The sequence below is a fragment of the Malania oleifera genome, chromosome 10, assembly GCF_029873635.1.
Source record: "Malania oleifera isolate guangnan ecotype guangnan chromosome 10, ASM2987363v1, whole genome shotgun sequence".
NCBI lineage: Eukaryota > Viridiplantae > Streptophyta > Magnoliopsida > Santalales > Ximeniaceae > Malania > Malania oleifera.
The window spans coordinates 31,250,258-31,267,272 of record NC_080426.1 but is presented as its reverse complement, the minus strand read 5'-3'; the positions used below and the strand labels follow the sequence as shown (position 1 = coordinate 31,267,272).

Below are 17,015 nucleotides of genomic sequence, written 5' to 3'. Positions count from 1 at the left end.
AAAATAAAATAAAATTATACTATAAATATGGAAATGTAAATTATGTAAATTATTTTACTTACAAAAATACCCTTATCTTTTACAGTAAGAACAAATATTTTTAAAAGAAATAATTTCAATATTATAAATTCATTTAAACAAAATTAGATTAATTACATTAAAAATGTCTACAAATTACTGCAGAGACATGAGAAAGAAAACTTTCAATTGGTTTTAAAAAATAAAATAAAATAATATATACATACTATAAATTAATAAAAAATACAAATAGGATCAATAATTTTATGAAAAATATAATCATTTTTTACAAGCAAGATATAAAAATTTCTTAAAAAATTACATTCAATAAAAGTATATAATTTATATTTAAATTATTTATTTTAAATAGGTTAAATTGGAAAGCAAAGAATTTATTTATTTAAAATAAAAAATATAGTGGTACTATAAATACTAAATAAAAGTTATATCCAAACTAAAATAGCTAAATCCTTTGACATTTTTAAACTTATTGTGAAGTATCTAACATTATTTAGATAAATAATGATAAAAATTATGAAAAATAAGTTTTAGAAATAAAATTATAGACATAAAGTAACCCTTGAATAATAAAAATTTTAATTTGTTTGAAATTTTAAAAAAATTTAATTGATCATTGAATAAAAAAAATAATTATTATAAAGATTTAGACAGAAAAGAACTATATAGAAATTATAATATATCTGTTAATATTTTAATTGAAAGAAGTCATATATTGAGATTTTTTACAAAATAAAAATGATAAAAATTTATGTGTACGTTAAGTTTTTTTTTTTTTTTTTTCTATAATGGTATAGAATATTAGAATTTAATCTTTTGCATAATTACGATTAGAGCATTCTTATCATATCATATAATATATTTTTTAAAAAAATTTGTTCCTATATGCACGTGGTGTCATAATAGTATGCCATATCTGTATTGTCTGCTATAGTTTTAAAAGTAAGACAACTTTAAAAAAAAAAATCAAATTCAAGGGAAAAAAATTAGATAATTTAATAATTAAAATTTTTATTTTAAACAAGTTAATATTTAAACATAAAAATAATAAGTAAATATAATGGTACTATGAATACAAAATAAAAGATATATCCTAAAATAAAATAGGTAAATTCCTTGGACACTTTTTCAAGTTAATTATTGTAAAGTTTATATATTATTTAGATAAATAATAATATAAATTATAAAAAATAAATTTTATAAATAAAATTATATAACTTAAAGTACCCTCAAATAAATAATTTCACATTTATTTAAAATTTCAAAAACTCATTGATTGATCATTGAGTAAACAAAAAAAATAATTATGAAGATTTAGATATCAAGCAAAAATAGAAATAGAAATTTATTAATAATTTCATTGGAAGAAGACATGATTTGAGATTTTTATAAAATAAAAAAAATAATATATGTATATGTATACATTAGTTTTTTTTTTATTATCTATAATGGTACACACATATTAAAATTTAATATTTCACATGATGTTAATTAGAACAGTCCTCTCACATCATATCATATATTTTCAAGATTAGTCGCACGTCGTCACAACAATTCTCGTGTCTATATTTATATTTTATAGTTTTAAATAAAATAATTTAAATATTTATACTTTAATCTCTGTAATGCGCACACATATGCATATATGTTATTCTAATATTATCGATTTGACTATGAATTTGACTTATTACGAAGATCTCTAGTTCAAATTTTAAAACAATACTCACAGTCACTTATCATCAAATTAGATCTCTTATATCAGAGTATAGGATGAAGGGAGAAGGAGATGTGTGACTCAATGAAAATGGAAACGAGCCCGCCACGAGATAAAATTCCCTTTCATTCTATTTTATTAATAATTCATTATTTATTATATTATTAAATAAAAATTTGATCCTCTTATTTTCTTTTTAGGGTTATGGGCTCACTAAAGTGCCTTTTGGAACAAAGGATATGTGTCCCCTTTGTGGGGTAACAACCTCCTTTTCTCTTTCCTTCTTCTTTTTTCTTTTGTATTAATTTCTTCCCAACTTCACTTTGTCCTTGTTACAAGTTTATACATTTTTTCTTCTTTTGGTGGGGGGAAATAATTGGAATCAATTATTATTATTTGTTACATAGCTTAACAATCATTCCCAACCCTAGACGCATGTTTCCCCAACCATAATTGTAGAGAATGAGTACAAACGTGTAGAATGAGCAAAAGATGGCTCCAATTAATCCTTAACAAAATGATGCCATTTTTTGTTCCATACTAGCTAGGTTTCATAAACATAAAAGATTACGAGTAGGAATTTATTTCGCAATCCAAATAGTTAAATGTAGATTTTTTATGATTTTTTTTCTCTACGATCCCAAGCTTCCTGCAAGCTACGAAAACGGGATGATCAGAGTATGGGTTTTGGGTAATAAAAAAAGTTGTATTATGAATGACTACATAAGAGTTAGAAGTGTATTCTAAAATTAGATGGTTACGTGTTTTGATGGTATTTTCTCTTTAAAGAAGGGTATATCTTCTTTTATTTTTTTTTCTGGCCACCAAGGAGGGAGGGTTAGATCGGTAGGGCAGGAGAATAGGTCAAAACTACTATTAAGGAGTTGTTGGTTACGGTGATTTTTAGTGAGTTATCTCTTTTTTGCCAACAATCATTTAGTTCGTTGTGTTCCAACAAAAATTTCCCACATCATAAATAAATAACAAAATTACTTGTTTTTTGGACAACTGTTGGAAAATTATTTAAAACGAAAAACAAAAAATGAATTCAGATTCTATATATATATATATATATATATATATAGTAATTATTGTCACTTTTGTTAGTTGCTCTCTCTGAAAAAAAGGGACTTTGTTAAACATAAATATAGAAAACTTTGGAGTTTCAATATATAGCTGTTGGAAGATAGACATCTTCATATAGGCTTGAGTTTGTTTGCCTTGCAAGACAAAACCAATTTAGCTTTGGGAATTACATATACGGTCGGTCTTCTCCTCTTCAAATGAAAATGACCTCAGCTTTAAGCACCTTGGTTTGCCTAAACCTACTCTCTAAAAACATTATGACCCATTTCTTCCTTTGGCTGTTGATGGGACATGGAGATGTTCCTTGATCATGATTGATATTTCTAATCATCAAAGTTTTTTTTTTTTTGCACAATTCAATGTTGTCTACTCATAAATCTTTCAAATATAATAATAATTTGATAAGAAATGAGGAAAGATGGAATTAAAGCATGGAAAGAAAGAAAGAAAGAAAGCGTACTATAAAAAAATCATGAATATTTGTGGCCCGTGACTCAGAATTATCTTTGCTTAAACTATTGAAATGTTTCTCAAGAAAGAAATGAAGCGAGAAAAAAAAAACAAAAAGAACCGCGGGAAGTGGGGTGGGTGGGGCAGGAATGTGAGATTTTCTTCTTAAACGATAAAAATGAATTTACCGAAATTAACTAGTTAGAAGGGAGGAAAGTAGAGAAGAAGAGATAAGTCATGGCTTCTGTTCAATTATTTAGTCCTTTTTGGCTTAGCATCGACCCTTGTGGAGATGAAAAAGAACTTCTAAAAAAAATAACCGACTCAACCCATCTATTCGAAAAGAATGGTTAGAGGGAAAAAAGAAAAAGCTAATTCAAAGGGTTTGGTATAAGAAAAATTAAGGATTTATGAAAATTATAATGGCCAAAAAACATATTTCGCTTTTCTTCCCTCACATTTTAAACCTGCCTTACCATGGAAAAGAAAGAAAGTATGTTTTCTATTTTCATCCGTTTGTTAATCCCTCCTACCAAATGCAGTAGTAATAATTGGCTGCCTGCATTAATTTCCTCTCCCCTCGACTTTCTTTTTCTGCCCTTCTACCAAACAAAGCCTCAAACCAGAAAATATACCAACGTTCCTTTCTCCCTCCCATCTTATTATATAAAAAGAAATTATTGTTCACATCATGACAAGAGAGATCACATGCCTCCACAAGTATATAATCGCAACCTCTCCGAGGAAAACAAAGAAGGTGTATGCCATTCCCAACAAGAAAATGAACCGTTCCTTCTCTCCCTTGCTCCTCTCTCATCCCTTTATCCTCTTCTTCTTCTTCTCCACCTTCCATGGTGTAGTAACTGGCAGCACCCTCATCCAAAAAACTTGCAACGTCTCTGCGAAGACTGATCCCAACCTACCCTCCGGCTTCTGCGTGACTTCCCTCCAAGCAGCTCCGGCCAGCGAGTGCGCGAGCCTGCGAGGACTAGGAATGATCTCGATGAGACTAGCTGGAGACAATGCGACCGACACGAGGTGCTACATTACGAGGCTTTTGAAGAACCCAACGTTGAATCCATTTGCGAGGGGGTGCTTGGTAGACTGCCTTGATTTGTATTCTGATGCAATCCCTGACCTAGCAGAAGCCATGAAAAGCTACAGGGCTGGGCGCTTTGATGATGCCAACATTCAGGTGAGTGCAGTGATGGATGCCGCTTCCACTTGTGAGGATGGATTCAAGGAGAGAAGGGGTCTGGTGTCTCCATTAACCAAGAGAAACAATGACTTGTTTAAGTTGTCTGCAATCACACTTTCTATAATGAATTTGCTTCCCTGATTTATATAATTGTTGTATGTATATATATATATATATATATCTTATTAGCTAGTTGTATGGTTCATAATTTATGATGCCTATTTTTTTTTTTTTTAAATTAAGATCTTTGATACAATTGTAATGTCCATTATTATTGTGTTATACACTGCCCAAGAAATGGGTTGTTCTTCAGTTAGGCAAGAATATTATTGATTAATTTTTTTTCTTTCCCTAGAAACAAACGGATAAAGCAAAAGGTCATTTTCACAGTGACTCTGCATGCTTTCTGATACTTCAAGCATTGCCGTTACGGCTCAGATACCTTTACAAAAGCATTTCAACAGAATAAAGATACCAACACCTGAGCCACAATCAAAGGAAGAAACTAAATGCATAAACAAATATTGGGATCAGAAGAACTACTTAAAAATTCAAAAGGAAAGTCAATTTAATAGAAAGGTAGCTAGGTATAGACCTAGTCAGATACTTTGCTCTCATTCAAAGCTAATAAGGAAGATTATTGTGAACACTGCGCGACACTGAGCAAATGAAAAGAGAAGGGACGCAGGGGAGAGAAAACCCTGGTCACTTCCAAGATAAGAGTCATGCTCAAATTTGGCAGGGATGAAAGGAAACATTATCGGGTCACTACACTATAAGCATTGTTACGACAACAGTTTCCAGGGCAGCATAAGAACACTCCCCTGTTCCATAGACATCTTACGGAACCAGTGCAACTCTCCTGCATTACTTTCTACTATGAATGTTTCCAATCTATGCATACACATGGTTCTTAAGCTATTTAAGAACAGGAAAAATGTGCAGTATACCTCTTTTCCCAAGATCAATGTAAAATGCGATATTTTTACATTGATCCATTGATTTATTTATCATTGTATCCACCACCCCCCCCCCCCCCCTTTTTTTTCTTCTGCTTCCTATTTACTATAATTTTTTTTACATTTCCCACAAATTAACACTGCAAAGTTGATATAAGGGGAGAGAAAGAATGTGGCAGAACATTCAGCTTCAGCAAAGAAAGAATTTGGTTCATACTGGATCCTTCAGAAGGATGAAAAATGGCAAGAGACATAAATCCAAATAAATTCAAATTGTGAACGAGTGAATTGGACCTGACCTGCAGCCTAAAATGTGAAGCATAATGAAAGCAGAACAGAAAGCACAGAAAGCAAGTGTAAATGAAGTCAGCATGCCATTAAATTCATTGGAAGTAGATGACAAACAACATCCAATAGTAGCATAATGAAGTTGAATAAACAGATTTTGGATTATTTCACATCCCACCGCAAGGATAATAATACTTCTACAATCAATAAGTAAAACAAAACATGTTGAGTAGATCATTGTTTTCCATGAAATTCAATGAGTGAACCCACCCTGCTCATATCAACCAGCCATTGGATGGTTATAGATGTATTCAATGGCAAGATTACACGAGTCGATCTTATCAGCTTCCTTATCAGGAATCTCAAGCTTAAACTCCTCTTCCAGAGCCATTACAATCTCAACATTGTCCAAGCTATCCAAGCCCAAATCTTTTTGGAAATGCACATCAGGAGTCACCTGCAGATAATCGCAGGAGGAGGTCCCAAAAGTTTTAAGGTTGTAGTTTTGATGAGGAAATAATAACAGAGAGTACCATAACAAGATAAAAACATGAAAATAAAAAATAGGATATCAGAGATGGACAAGGCTATTAGAATTAACAAAACAAGTTCAGTAAAAAACTAAATGGAATCAGAAATCTGAAAAAGGATCGACATTATGAAATGAGCAGAGGATGAAAACAACATTTAAAATAAAAAGACAAGGCAAAGACATTTGCTATAGATACAGTACATCAGATGGCATATAAACATTGTCCCCATATTATGAACATATACTTTTAAGCAAAAATAGAAAGAAAAACTAATTTTCAGAAAATATATCTTAAAGAGTATCATGCTGAAACTAATCAGCTCTTTTGCAGTTTATCTAGCCTCAGACTGCATTAAAGGCAGAAGCCAGAACATAGAAATACCAAGAATAATCAACAAAATGAACTGGAAACAAATTAGATATTAATTTCCTGGCATTGCCTTTTTCTAAGCAAATGGCTTATTTAAAAGAAAAATAACTAGTTCAATGTAATCACAAGAACACAAAAAAGGGCGTCCCTGGGGCCATAAGGCTCCTCAAATGAGGGTGGTCACAGTGTACGCAGCCTTACCCCTACTTTTATGCAAAGAGGCTGTTTGCTTGGACTAGATTCAACATAACTAGGACTCCTGAGAAGCTAATTTTAAAAATCTATGTAAATAGATAAAATCAATGAAACAAAGTATGACAACTCTGTTGGGTGGATCTGGGCATGTCGAAATAAAAACAGAGAAACAACCCCGTTCCTACCAATTTTTTTTAAACGATTAGAAAAAGGAAAACCACAAAAAGATGGCAGTGCAGAAGGGGTCTGTCTCGGCCGAAGTGGTGCATGTCACCCATCTCGCATAATGAATTAAGGCACTCCATCTAGGCCGAATACAGTGGCATATGGAGCCAATTTTGCTTAATGCTTAATGGATGGGCTTTCTGTACCAGAACATGCAACAGCTCCAAGAAATGTCTGCATGACATGATGAACAGAGGAAGCAAATCAAATGCTCAATACTTTGTCAAGAAAGTACACTTAATCCCGCAAAACTATCTTTGCCACAAATGCTTTCTTGAACTTTCTTCTTAGTAACCAAAGACCTCTTCTATTAGCAAAAACCATTTACAGGTTAGCACCATATGCACTGCACATTAAAAAGGAATATTTTTTGCGCAAAATGACTTTTATAAGCCTAAGAAACATACAAACAACCTAAAAATTAACTGACTTAGAATGAAATATAGGACATAGAGATTTTTCATTATTGTTTGTGATGCCTGGTTACGATTTTGGAAGTTTTATCTATTTTGATGTTTTTCTATTAATTAAGGAGACTGAAAAATTGTTGCAGTTTGTGATTGTTGGTTTTAGTTGTAGAAAAGAAAACAAGTCGGCACAGCACATCATGTATGCGCTTCTCCACCACACTCATACAGTAAAAAAATTATCAATCATAATCTTCCTTGGGCTTAAATGGGAAATTTTGTCTAAAAATTATTTGTTATTATTCGCCATGCGCATGATTCTAGTTCAATTGATTTAATGGTTTTTTCTTAATAGAAGGGCCTTTTGTAACTAAGAAGATAGGTCAAGGGAGACATTGGTAACATGGTAGATAGTTCAGGGATCTCAGTGTACTCTCCCATACTTTGTTCAATCATTTTCTTTAGAGCATAAAAGCCTCTAAAGCCAGTATAACATGATAAGCCATGCAAGCAAATCAATTGCCCAATACCTTGTCCTATCATCTTTTTTCAAAGCCTCAAATGCCTCTAACACCGAGGATTTTTGACTTTACAAATCTCCCGCAGTTGTGCAATCAAGCAATTTGGCTAGAATTGATGTGCCTCAACGAAATATATTTCCCTCATAAATTGGATTGACTTTCGGGAAAGGAGAACAAAAACGAACAACAAATACCAATCTATCAATCGAAAGAATTTTAAGAATATGAAAAGTAGAAGAGCAGCGAAGAACTAACTACATGGGCAACTGCATTGTTATAGCGAAGATTGATAGAAAAATAAATTTCTATATAAAAGAAAATGATGGTTTTCCATGAACAAGAAAGAAAACAGAAAGATAAAATTGAAAGCAAGGGATAAAATCCATGATATAAGAGAGCCCGATGTAGAAGAAAACAAATAATAGGTGGCCACCCACAGCAACGCCCAACCCCCCCCCCCCCCCCCCCCCCCGGCGCCCCAAAAAAAAAAGAAGAAAGAAAAGAGAAGCTCAGGTTTCCTTCCCTCAAGAACACCAAGATGGCACAAATGAAATGTATCCCATGTCATGGAACACTTACACAAGCATTCTATGCAACAAGGTTATAGACGTGGTACGCCAATCCACAATCTTAGGTCAAAGGTGTATCCGATTTCATTTCTTCCTACATGTACACAGAGATGATCCGAGAGGATGCTTTCAACGTCATATTGCCGATAAGTATTCAATTTATAAAGTTTCAGCAAGAGAGTAATCCGCTGAAAATAAGCGGTATAACAAAATAAAGTGAAAATATCTTCAAAAACATCAAGCAAACACAATAGACAAATGGGTGACTAATTATGGTGATCTACGTACCTACATTTTCTGGCACATTATGTACTCACTTGGGGTAGCATGCCATTTTGAGATAAGGTGGTTTCAACCATGGAAATCTTCTCTGGTGCTGCTCATCAAGCACAGAGTGCAAATTTTTGCTGAGTCATAATGTTTCAAAAGTAATCTTGACTCGGCAGAAGATCAGGGCTCCCCTTTAACGCACCCTCCCCCAACATCTAACATCCTCCAAGAAATTTATTCTATATTCTTAAACTTAAGAGCAGCAAACTGCACAAACCTCAAAGACACAATCATAAAAATTTCTCCTTTTAAGAGCACACAAGCATGTATGAGAGCTGATCGCATGAAGGAGAAGTTCCATATGAAATATCTAAACCAGAACATCTTACTATTATCCACAAAGGCACCAACAAATTCCCCAACACTATTTCAAATATTATATTTACGAACAAACCTCTCCTCACTATTCCAATTGATACGCCCCATCTTGACTGCAATAATCCGTCCTCTAGTTAGCCATGATCCACTCCACAGATCAAGCAAAAACAGCACACATGGAAGGTAACAGGTGAAATTGATGATTTGATACACAATTGCATGGTAGAACAGCCTCACTATAGCATAAACAGTACAGATTTCTGGTTTGTTCAGTGTTGGCATCAGCAATCCTCCTCCTCAGTGTTCCTGAATCCAAATAATTGCCATTCAACAACTAAAGTTTCAGTCACATTAAAAAATGACAGGCACATAAAAAATATATCACCAGCAATGATCCTCCATATTTGTTGCCTGAACCCACATGATGTTGATCCAACTACTATTTCTCACAATTATGTTTCTTCCATTAACGATCTCAACAAGCTTATTGCTGTTCACTTGCACACGTGTTCTTGACCTTAAAATCTTGAATCAAACTCAATTATACTTCCCCATTTCGGACAATTCATCATTCATTTTCATGTTTAACCTCATCATCATTGACCTATTCATTACATTAGTTCTCTCATATCAATGAACCAGGGAGGAAGGGGGCACAAAGAATGAATTCATACATGAAAGATTAACTACCAATAGATATCTCTGCCTGCAGAAAAAAGTTGAGTGTTTTCCAAAAATAATATTATTTTAATAGAAAAATATTTAAACATAATAATATTTCAACTATATTTCCAAAATTTATGTGTAGGAAATCTCACTAGATGGTTAAATCTCGCAGGACCATCTAGCGAGATTTGCTGTTTGGATCTCCACCGACTTCGCCGCTGCAAACTACTCTCTCCTCGTAGCCCTCCTCACTCAGGTTCCTTATCCGCCCCTGTCCCTGAAGCCATTCCCTCTCTCTCCCCCACCCACTTCTCCCATTCCCATGCACCACTTTCCACCAAAAAATCTCCATCCCTTAATGTCTCTGTCTCACTCTTCCAGTTCCCTCTTCTTCTTCTTCTTCTTCTCCTTCTCCTTCAGTTGTGGAGATGCTCAATAGCCCTTCGCTGGCAACCCCGAAAACAGGTCGATCCGGAACCTGGGGTTTTGCAGGGTTGATCTCCCAAACAGCAGAGGGTGAGGGACCTTATCGGATGGCTGACTCTGCAGGAGAAGATCCTGTTGCTGGTGAACAACACCAACCCCATCCCCCACCTCGGCATCAAGGGCTACAAGTGGTGGTTCAAGGCCTGCCACGGCATCTCTGATCATGGCCCCCACATCAAGTTAGCTGAAGATTTGAAAATTGGAATGAGACCAACGAGGTTTGGTTATATCTTGCATTTCCATCCAACAAGAATAACCCCAAAAATGGTTATACAAGATTAGTGGAGTGATTTCAAAAAATAAATTAATTAATTAATTAAATTAAAATAAATTAAATTTAAAAAAGAAAAAAATTAATTATTTTTTTATTTTTATTAATTAAATATTATAATAATAATATTATTATTATTATATTAATATATATATATATATATATAACATAAGTTACCTGAAGCTTCTTTGAAGCTTTAGGTGAATTGCAGAGACGTCCAGCGCCTTCTCCCTTGCTTCTCACGTCTCTCCTTCGTTCTCTCTCCCACTCTTCTCTATTTCTCGACTGATATTCGCTCGATCGAAAATAAGAAAATACCGTTGGACTCCATTCTCCGCCACCGACATTTCTACCGGAACAGATTTGTCGTAGGAGCGGCGTAGGCATATCCTGGGGTAAGCTAAATTCTCACTCTTACCTCAATTTTTCGTAAATCTTAAGCCTAATTGACAATCGAACACCACCACGAGAATCTAGGGATAATTCTCTACAAGTCTAGCGGAGCGGTTTTCTCGTGAAATCGTCATAGGTATAACCCCAAAATTAGGATAGGAGGGTTATTATAAGGGGCTAATTATTATTTAATTAATATAGATTTAGAAATGTTAAAATATTGAGCATTCTGAGGTTGAACTAGGATTATTGAATTCAGAGTTCCAGTAAGCGCTGCGAGTGTAATTTCAAAACCCTACAGGCATAATTCAGAAAACCAGATAAGGGTGTTAAATATTAGTTTAAATGTTAATTTGAAATATATGGAGCCTAGGGAAGGTTATATGAGTATTATTTTGGGAAATGAGTTAATTAATCTGAGGAAAACGCGAATTACAGGATTTGAATTTCGGGGGCGCCAGGGGCGTAGGATCTGAGTTTAACGAGACTCTCAGTAAATCAGGGGGAATAAATTATAACAGTATTTTTTATATTATTGATTGAATGAATATGTGAAAATGAAACTATGATATTTTTCCCTGTGAAATTAGTATATTATAAATATTAGATGAAAACTGTGTGGCTTATGATGTTTATTGAAAAATGTGAAATTTGATGATGAGTATTTTCTGAGAAAATGATGAAATGAGAATTATCGATATGTTTGCTAGAAATGATGAAAATGATATATAAATATGTGTATAGAAATGATTTTTTATGAAAATGAGAAAGTATGAATACTAATTTGAGTATGTTGAGAAGTATTGAAAAATGTGAAATGAGTTATATGCTAACATGAGAATGAAATGAATGTGAAAAGAGATATATATGTATTACTATGAAATGAATTTTGAAATGTGGAATATTGCAATGTAAATTCTGTAATATGAACATTGAAATGTGGGAGTTGAAATATGAATATTGAAATGAGTATATTAGGAAATGTGAACATTACAAAGTGTGAAAGCTGCAATGGGATCATTGGAAATATGATTGATGAAATGTCAATATCGCATAATGATTGCGGATATGTAGTAATGATAACCCTGATGGATGGATATGGAAACTCTAATGATGAGTTATGATATTGAGCACGGTACCGTTGCTAGTGGTATTAGTGCAACCACACGGACTCGTGCAGCGTGTGGCGTGACAGTCAACTGAGTTGTATAGTAGAGTTGTTGTACCCCCTGAGTCCAGATTAGGGCTATAGGCAGGTCAATCGTACTACAGATACGAGATATGTGATATGATATTTTGATCTAACCGAGTCGGCCAACTGCGGTTAGATCCAACCTTCGGGCCGCACAACACTGAACATGGGGGGAAGCATGGCATAATGAATATCCTCAAGGTAGCCATTAGTTACAAACACAAGTATATTGGTTATCAGGGACACTCACGAGCTAGATGAAAATGGAAATGAAATGAAAGTGGAAATGCAATGAAAGAAAATGAGGGAAGAAATAGTGTGAGTTAATAATATAAACAAATGAGGCAAAGTAAAACTCTCCGGCTGAGGGCTTACTGAGTAAGGTGAGTGCCTTGATAATTATCAGTTGCAACTAAACCCAAGTATTTGGGTAAGATTGCAAATGATATCAGGGCAGAGGGAAGCTACTTGTATGGGTGGGTAAACTTCCCTATTCTCAAGAAATTCGCTGGTAAACATAAGTTGTGTACGAATGATTTTGGAAACGAAATTAAAAACTTTTAAAAGCTTGTGATGTATATCTATACAAGTATGAAAATGAACTTGTATACTTTCTCATATGGAAATCATTTTAATGATTATTTTGATATAACTGAACTCATATTGCTACACACTGTAAATAATTTATTTCATCTTACTAAAATATGTCTCACTCAAATTATCTAAACTTTTTAGGAAACAAAGACAGACCAGGTGATAGGGCTCCAAGATAGTGTGGAGCGGATACCCTGATATACAGGGTGAGTGTTGGACTAGGGAGGTGTCCTTCTTAGAAAGACAATGGGCAAATGCCGAGGGTTTGATTTTTGTCCGAAAAGCTTTAGGCTTAGTTTGACCCCTCATGGTTTTAAATCGCGATAGCGGGTAGCATAACGTAACGGTAACGGGTGTAATGGGAAGCAGGAGTAGCGGATGTTACATAACGGGAAGCGGGTGTAACGACCGTGAATTTTTCTGAAACATGCACAACCTTGTGCAGATTAGCGTACTTGCATGTTTTAAACTTTTAGCCCTTCTTAGAAAGAGTTTTAGTGTATTTTGGGTCCTTTAGTTCGAGTAACTAAGTTATTTGGTAAGGGCAACAAGTTTACATTTGTTTTAAACCACCATTGATAGAAAAATTACGTGTGTGTGTGTGTGTATTTATACTTCTCATTGTTTTTATCCGTGATAAATTCTTATGTGTACCAAATTAATTAATAAAACAAAATACATTATACACTCCTTTAATCTATTAAAGACATCATACAAATAATACAAATATAAAATAGCTAGAAAATAAAGAAGGTTGAAGTTGAAAAATATAGAACATAAATATCACATTACTAATATTATCAAAATAAAATATTTTCCTAACAAGTTAGTATTTTCAAATTGTTAATTAATGCATCTACTGTGAGTATTTAAAGAAATAGTAAATTTTGTATCATTATCATACTCATTATAACTTTTCCAGTTTTCCCCCTCTTGTCACTTGGTATATTGAGAATGATATATGAAAGAGAGGGAAAAAGTGAGAAGAAAAAGTAAGAAGTAAAATAATTTTTTTGTGTAACAGTCTTGTAGCGGTTACATAACGGTTGTAGCGGTCTTTACGTAACGGTCGTGGTCCATAACGGCTGCTACGGCCGTGATTTTTCTTCCCATCGATTTCACGGTGTGTAACGGTATCGGTAACCCAAAAATCCGTTATGTAACGGCACTACGTAACGGTTGCGGCCTTTATTTTAAACCATGGCCCCCCTTGTAGTCGATGAAAAAGAAAACAAGGACTTGAAGAAAAGGAAATGATTCAAGTTGCTATAAAACTATTAGCCCCCTTCATGGAAACAAAGCTCTTAGAAAGAAAAGGCTGATCTTAAGTGCTTAAAAAAGTTGTAAGCTGGCTCCAAGCTGAAATGCTTAAAATGAACAAAATGCGTATGTCATTTTAGTAGACATAAACCATGAGAAGAAAATTTTGCAATATCCAGGGGAAAAATTAACCACAAGGGCTACAAAAAATGATCTATTAGGAAAAAAAAAAAACCGTGCAATACAATATTTTTTTAGAAAAAGAGCCACCCTTTTATCTTTAAAAAGATTCTGTAATTTTTAAAAGCTCCCCACAAGAGCAAAAAATCAGCTTCTAAGAGATGAAAAATATGTTTCCCATGTGTTGCCCTCAACTTTTAATTTTTGAAGGGAGAAATCCATCCAAAAGAGGGAGGGGGTAGGAGCAACACCACCCTTGGTCAAGTTGGGGGAATCACCAAGAGCAGCTCCTCCCAATTAAGCTCATTCTATCCATCCAATTTACACAACTTTTTGCAATCATGTTCAAGATGTTCACCCTTCCAAAGAAATTAGATTAAAAGTCATATAGACAGAATCCTCTGCCCAACCTACCTTTTAGTAACTCGGCCTCTTTTAAAGGACATAGATGGCAGTTCCCAAGTTCCTGTACTGACATCACACAATTCTACTGGTCATTTGACCAACTAGACTGGGGCTCGCAAGAAAAAAAACCAAACCCACATGAACACACATATCAACAAACTCTGGCAGTCTACAAAGCTTGGTTTCCATGGAAAATTCCTAGATTCTACCAAAAGGGAAAAAAAGATATATATAACTATTCCTTACGAGTCTTTCTCTAAAGATAAATCTTTCAACTTGCTACCCAAGGCAAGGTCAATCCAATTCCAAGATATTCAATTGTGTTTGGGGGTATGAAGCTCCATCTTTGTGTTTGCAATTGTTTTCTTCAGCTAGAGATACTCGGTCTTGGGCTTTGGATCATTCAAGGGTATATTCTTGTAAAACTTTATTTTTTTTTTTTTTTTTTTTTTTTGAGTTTTTGACCCATTTCAACTCTTGTTTTCCTCTATTCTCATGTATTTGGAAGGCCAAAGCTCACACAAAAATTAAGACTTTCATTTGGCTGACCCTGCCTAATAGAATCAATAATAATAATCTGTTGCAAATTAGGAGACCTTTGAAGACCTTAACTCCATATGTTTGCATGCTCTGTTATTTGAATTTTGAATCAGCATCTCGTTTTTTCTTACGCAGTGATTTTGCTTGGAGCATCTGGAGTAAATTATCTGGCATGTTGAGAGAAGCTGAATTTTGTCCAACATCGGTGGAAGGAATGTTGGCTATTTCTTTTGAGGGTTTGGAAGAAGGATAGGGCTGTTCATTAGAAATATGGTATATTTGCAGTCCTGCAGGGTTTATGGTTAGAGTGTAATGCACGGATCTTTTTCAGTGGAAAAACTGAATAGGCAGCTCGTTTGGGAAAAGATTCATTACTAAGCCTCTTCATGGTGCATTGGCTTCGTATGCTTTAAGGGAACAAGCTTTTTGGAAATCCAGCCGGATTGGAGGGCTTTTTTGCTTTGATATTTCATTGTATTTACTTGTGTTTTGAGTTCTTTTTTTCTGGATTTTTTCCCCAGATTTTTTATGGGAGATGTCTAATTCTCTTTTTTGTAATCTCTTCCTTTGCCATTAAAATAAATAAATAAATAAAAATATGACATTCAAATGCAGTTTTGATACGTTACGAATGCCCAGTTGGCAACTGAGGAACAAAAAAACATAAGAGAACCTCTGTAGTATTTGAGAGCAAAACAAGATATCCTACCCTACACTCATATTAGCGTAATTAAATTTTGTAGCTTAGCTGAGTTTAGTATTTTATTTAAAAACAGAAAAACAGAAATATCAATAGACATAAGAACTCGAGAACAAATTTCTTCTCTGTTCCCACATTTTCTCACCAAGCATATAGAGAAAACCGACGCGCACACAAATCAAAAATTCAAATCTTAGAAATTTTGTTGACCTGAACAGAAAAGCAATAATTTTTTTTTTTTAAAAGTCCCTCTGATTAACCAAGCTTAACACTTGTTAACAAATGAGATAAAAGATTGTCTTCGCTCGCACTTTCTCAGAAACCAAACAGAACGCAAAGGTAAGTAAAAGGGTCGAGGGAAATGAGTGGGGGGAGCGAAATGGCAAACCTTGGAAGGATCAACCTTGGGGAAGCTCTTGACGACGGAGAGAACGCGGTCGATGACCTGTTCTTTGTCGAGGTGGTCGTCGCCGTGCGATGACATGGATCGGAGTGAGCTGCAGAGCGCCCATGCGGGCCCCTTTGGGGATTCTAGGGCTAGGGTTTGGACATGTACCCGAATGTGCCGAAGAATGGCCGCTCGAAGAGCCATCATTCTCCTTCTCCCTCTCGCTCTCTGCCTTGGTAGTCCGATCACTCTGATTAGACTCAAGACTCCAAGCAGAAGGACAGCTTTGGTATTTACGCAAACTGGCTGACCTCCTTCCAAGCCATTCCTCTCTCCTCAATCTGAATTTCTAATTTTCCAATATTTAAAGAAAAACATTTCAATAGTTTCTTTTTTAATGTTTAAGTATTTATGTTCAAATTTTAAAATAATAAAAATACTTTCAAGTTTCTCATATTTAATTTATAAAATATTTTAAAATTATAAATTTAAAATTATTTTAGCATGTAATAATTTCAATATAAAATTCACACATGATGTGGCAATTTCTATGGCCCGAAAAGGGCAACAAATTTTTATAAAATATTTGAAAAATTGGGAGAAACACATTCGTATTAATTTTTATTGGTGACATTTTAAATTATTTGGATATTTCATAACCTTTAAAACAAACTAAGGATTGCTATTTTTGGACTATTATCGCTAGTTTTTTTATTTATTTATTCTTACAACGATAGGTATA

The 17,015-nt window shown here is 34.1% G+C and overlaps 2 protein-coding genes across 2 annotated transcripts; one reads left to right on the top strand and one right to left on the bottom strand.

Annotated features, from left to right (window-relative positions):
- The first annotated feature begins 3,856 nt into the window (after positions 1-3,856).
- Positions 3,857-4,796, top strand: LOC131166177 (putative invertase inhibitor). The gene has a single exon (XM_058124498.1). It carries the CDS (start codon positions 3,978-3,980, stop codon positions 4,623-4,625), a length of 648 nt encoding a protein of 215 aa, XP_057980481.1. The 5' UTR covers positions 3,857-3,977; the 3' UTR covers positions 4,626-4,796.
- Positions 4,797-5,800: 1,004 nt separating this feature from the next.
- Positions 5,801-16,657, bottom strand: LOC131166178 (acyl carrier protein 1, mitochondrial). The gene is made up of 2 exons (XM_058124499.1): positions 16,274-16,657; positions 5,801-6,188 (listed from the first exon to the last, which is right to left on the bottom strand). The coding sequence occupies exons 1-2, from the start codon at positions 16,478-16,480 to the stop codon at positions 6,012-6,014; spliced, it is 384 nt and encodes a 127-aa protein (XP_057980482.1). The 5' UTR covers positions 16,481-16,657; the 3' UTR covers positions 5,801-6,011.
- Positions 16,658-17,015: the final 358 nt, after the last annotated feature.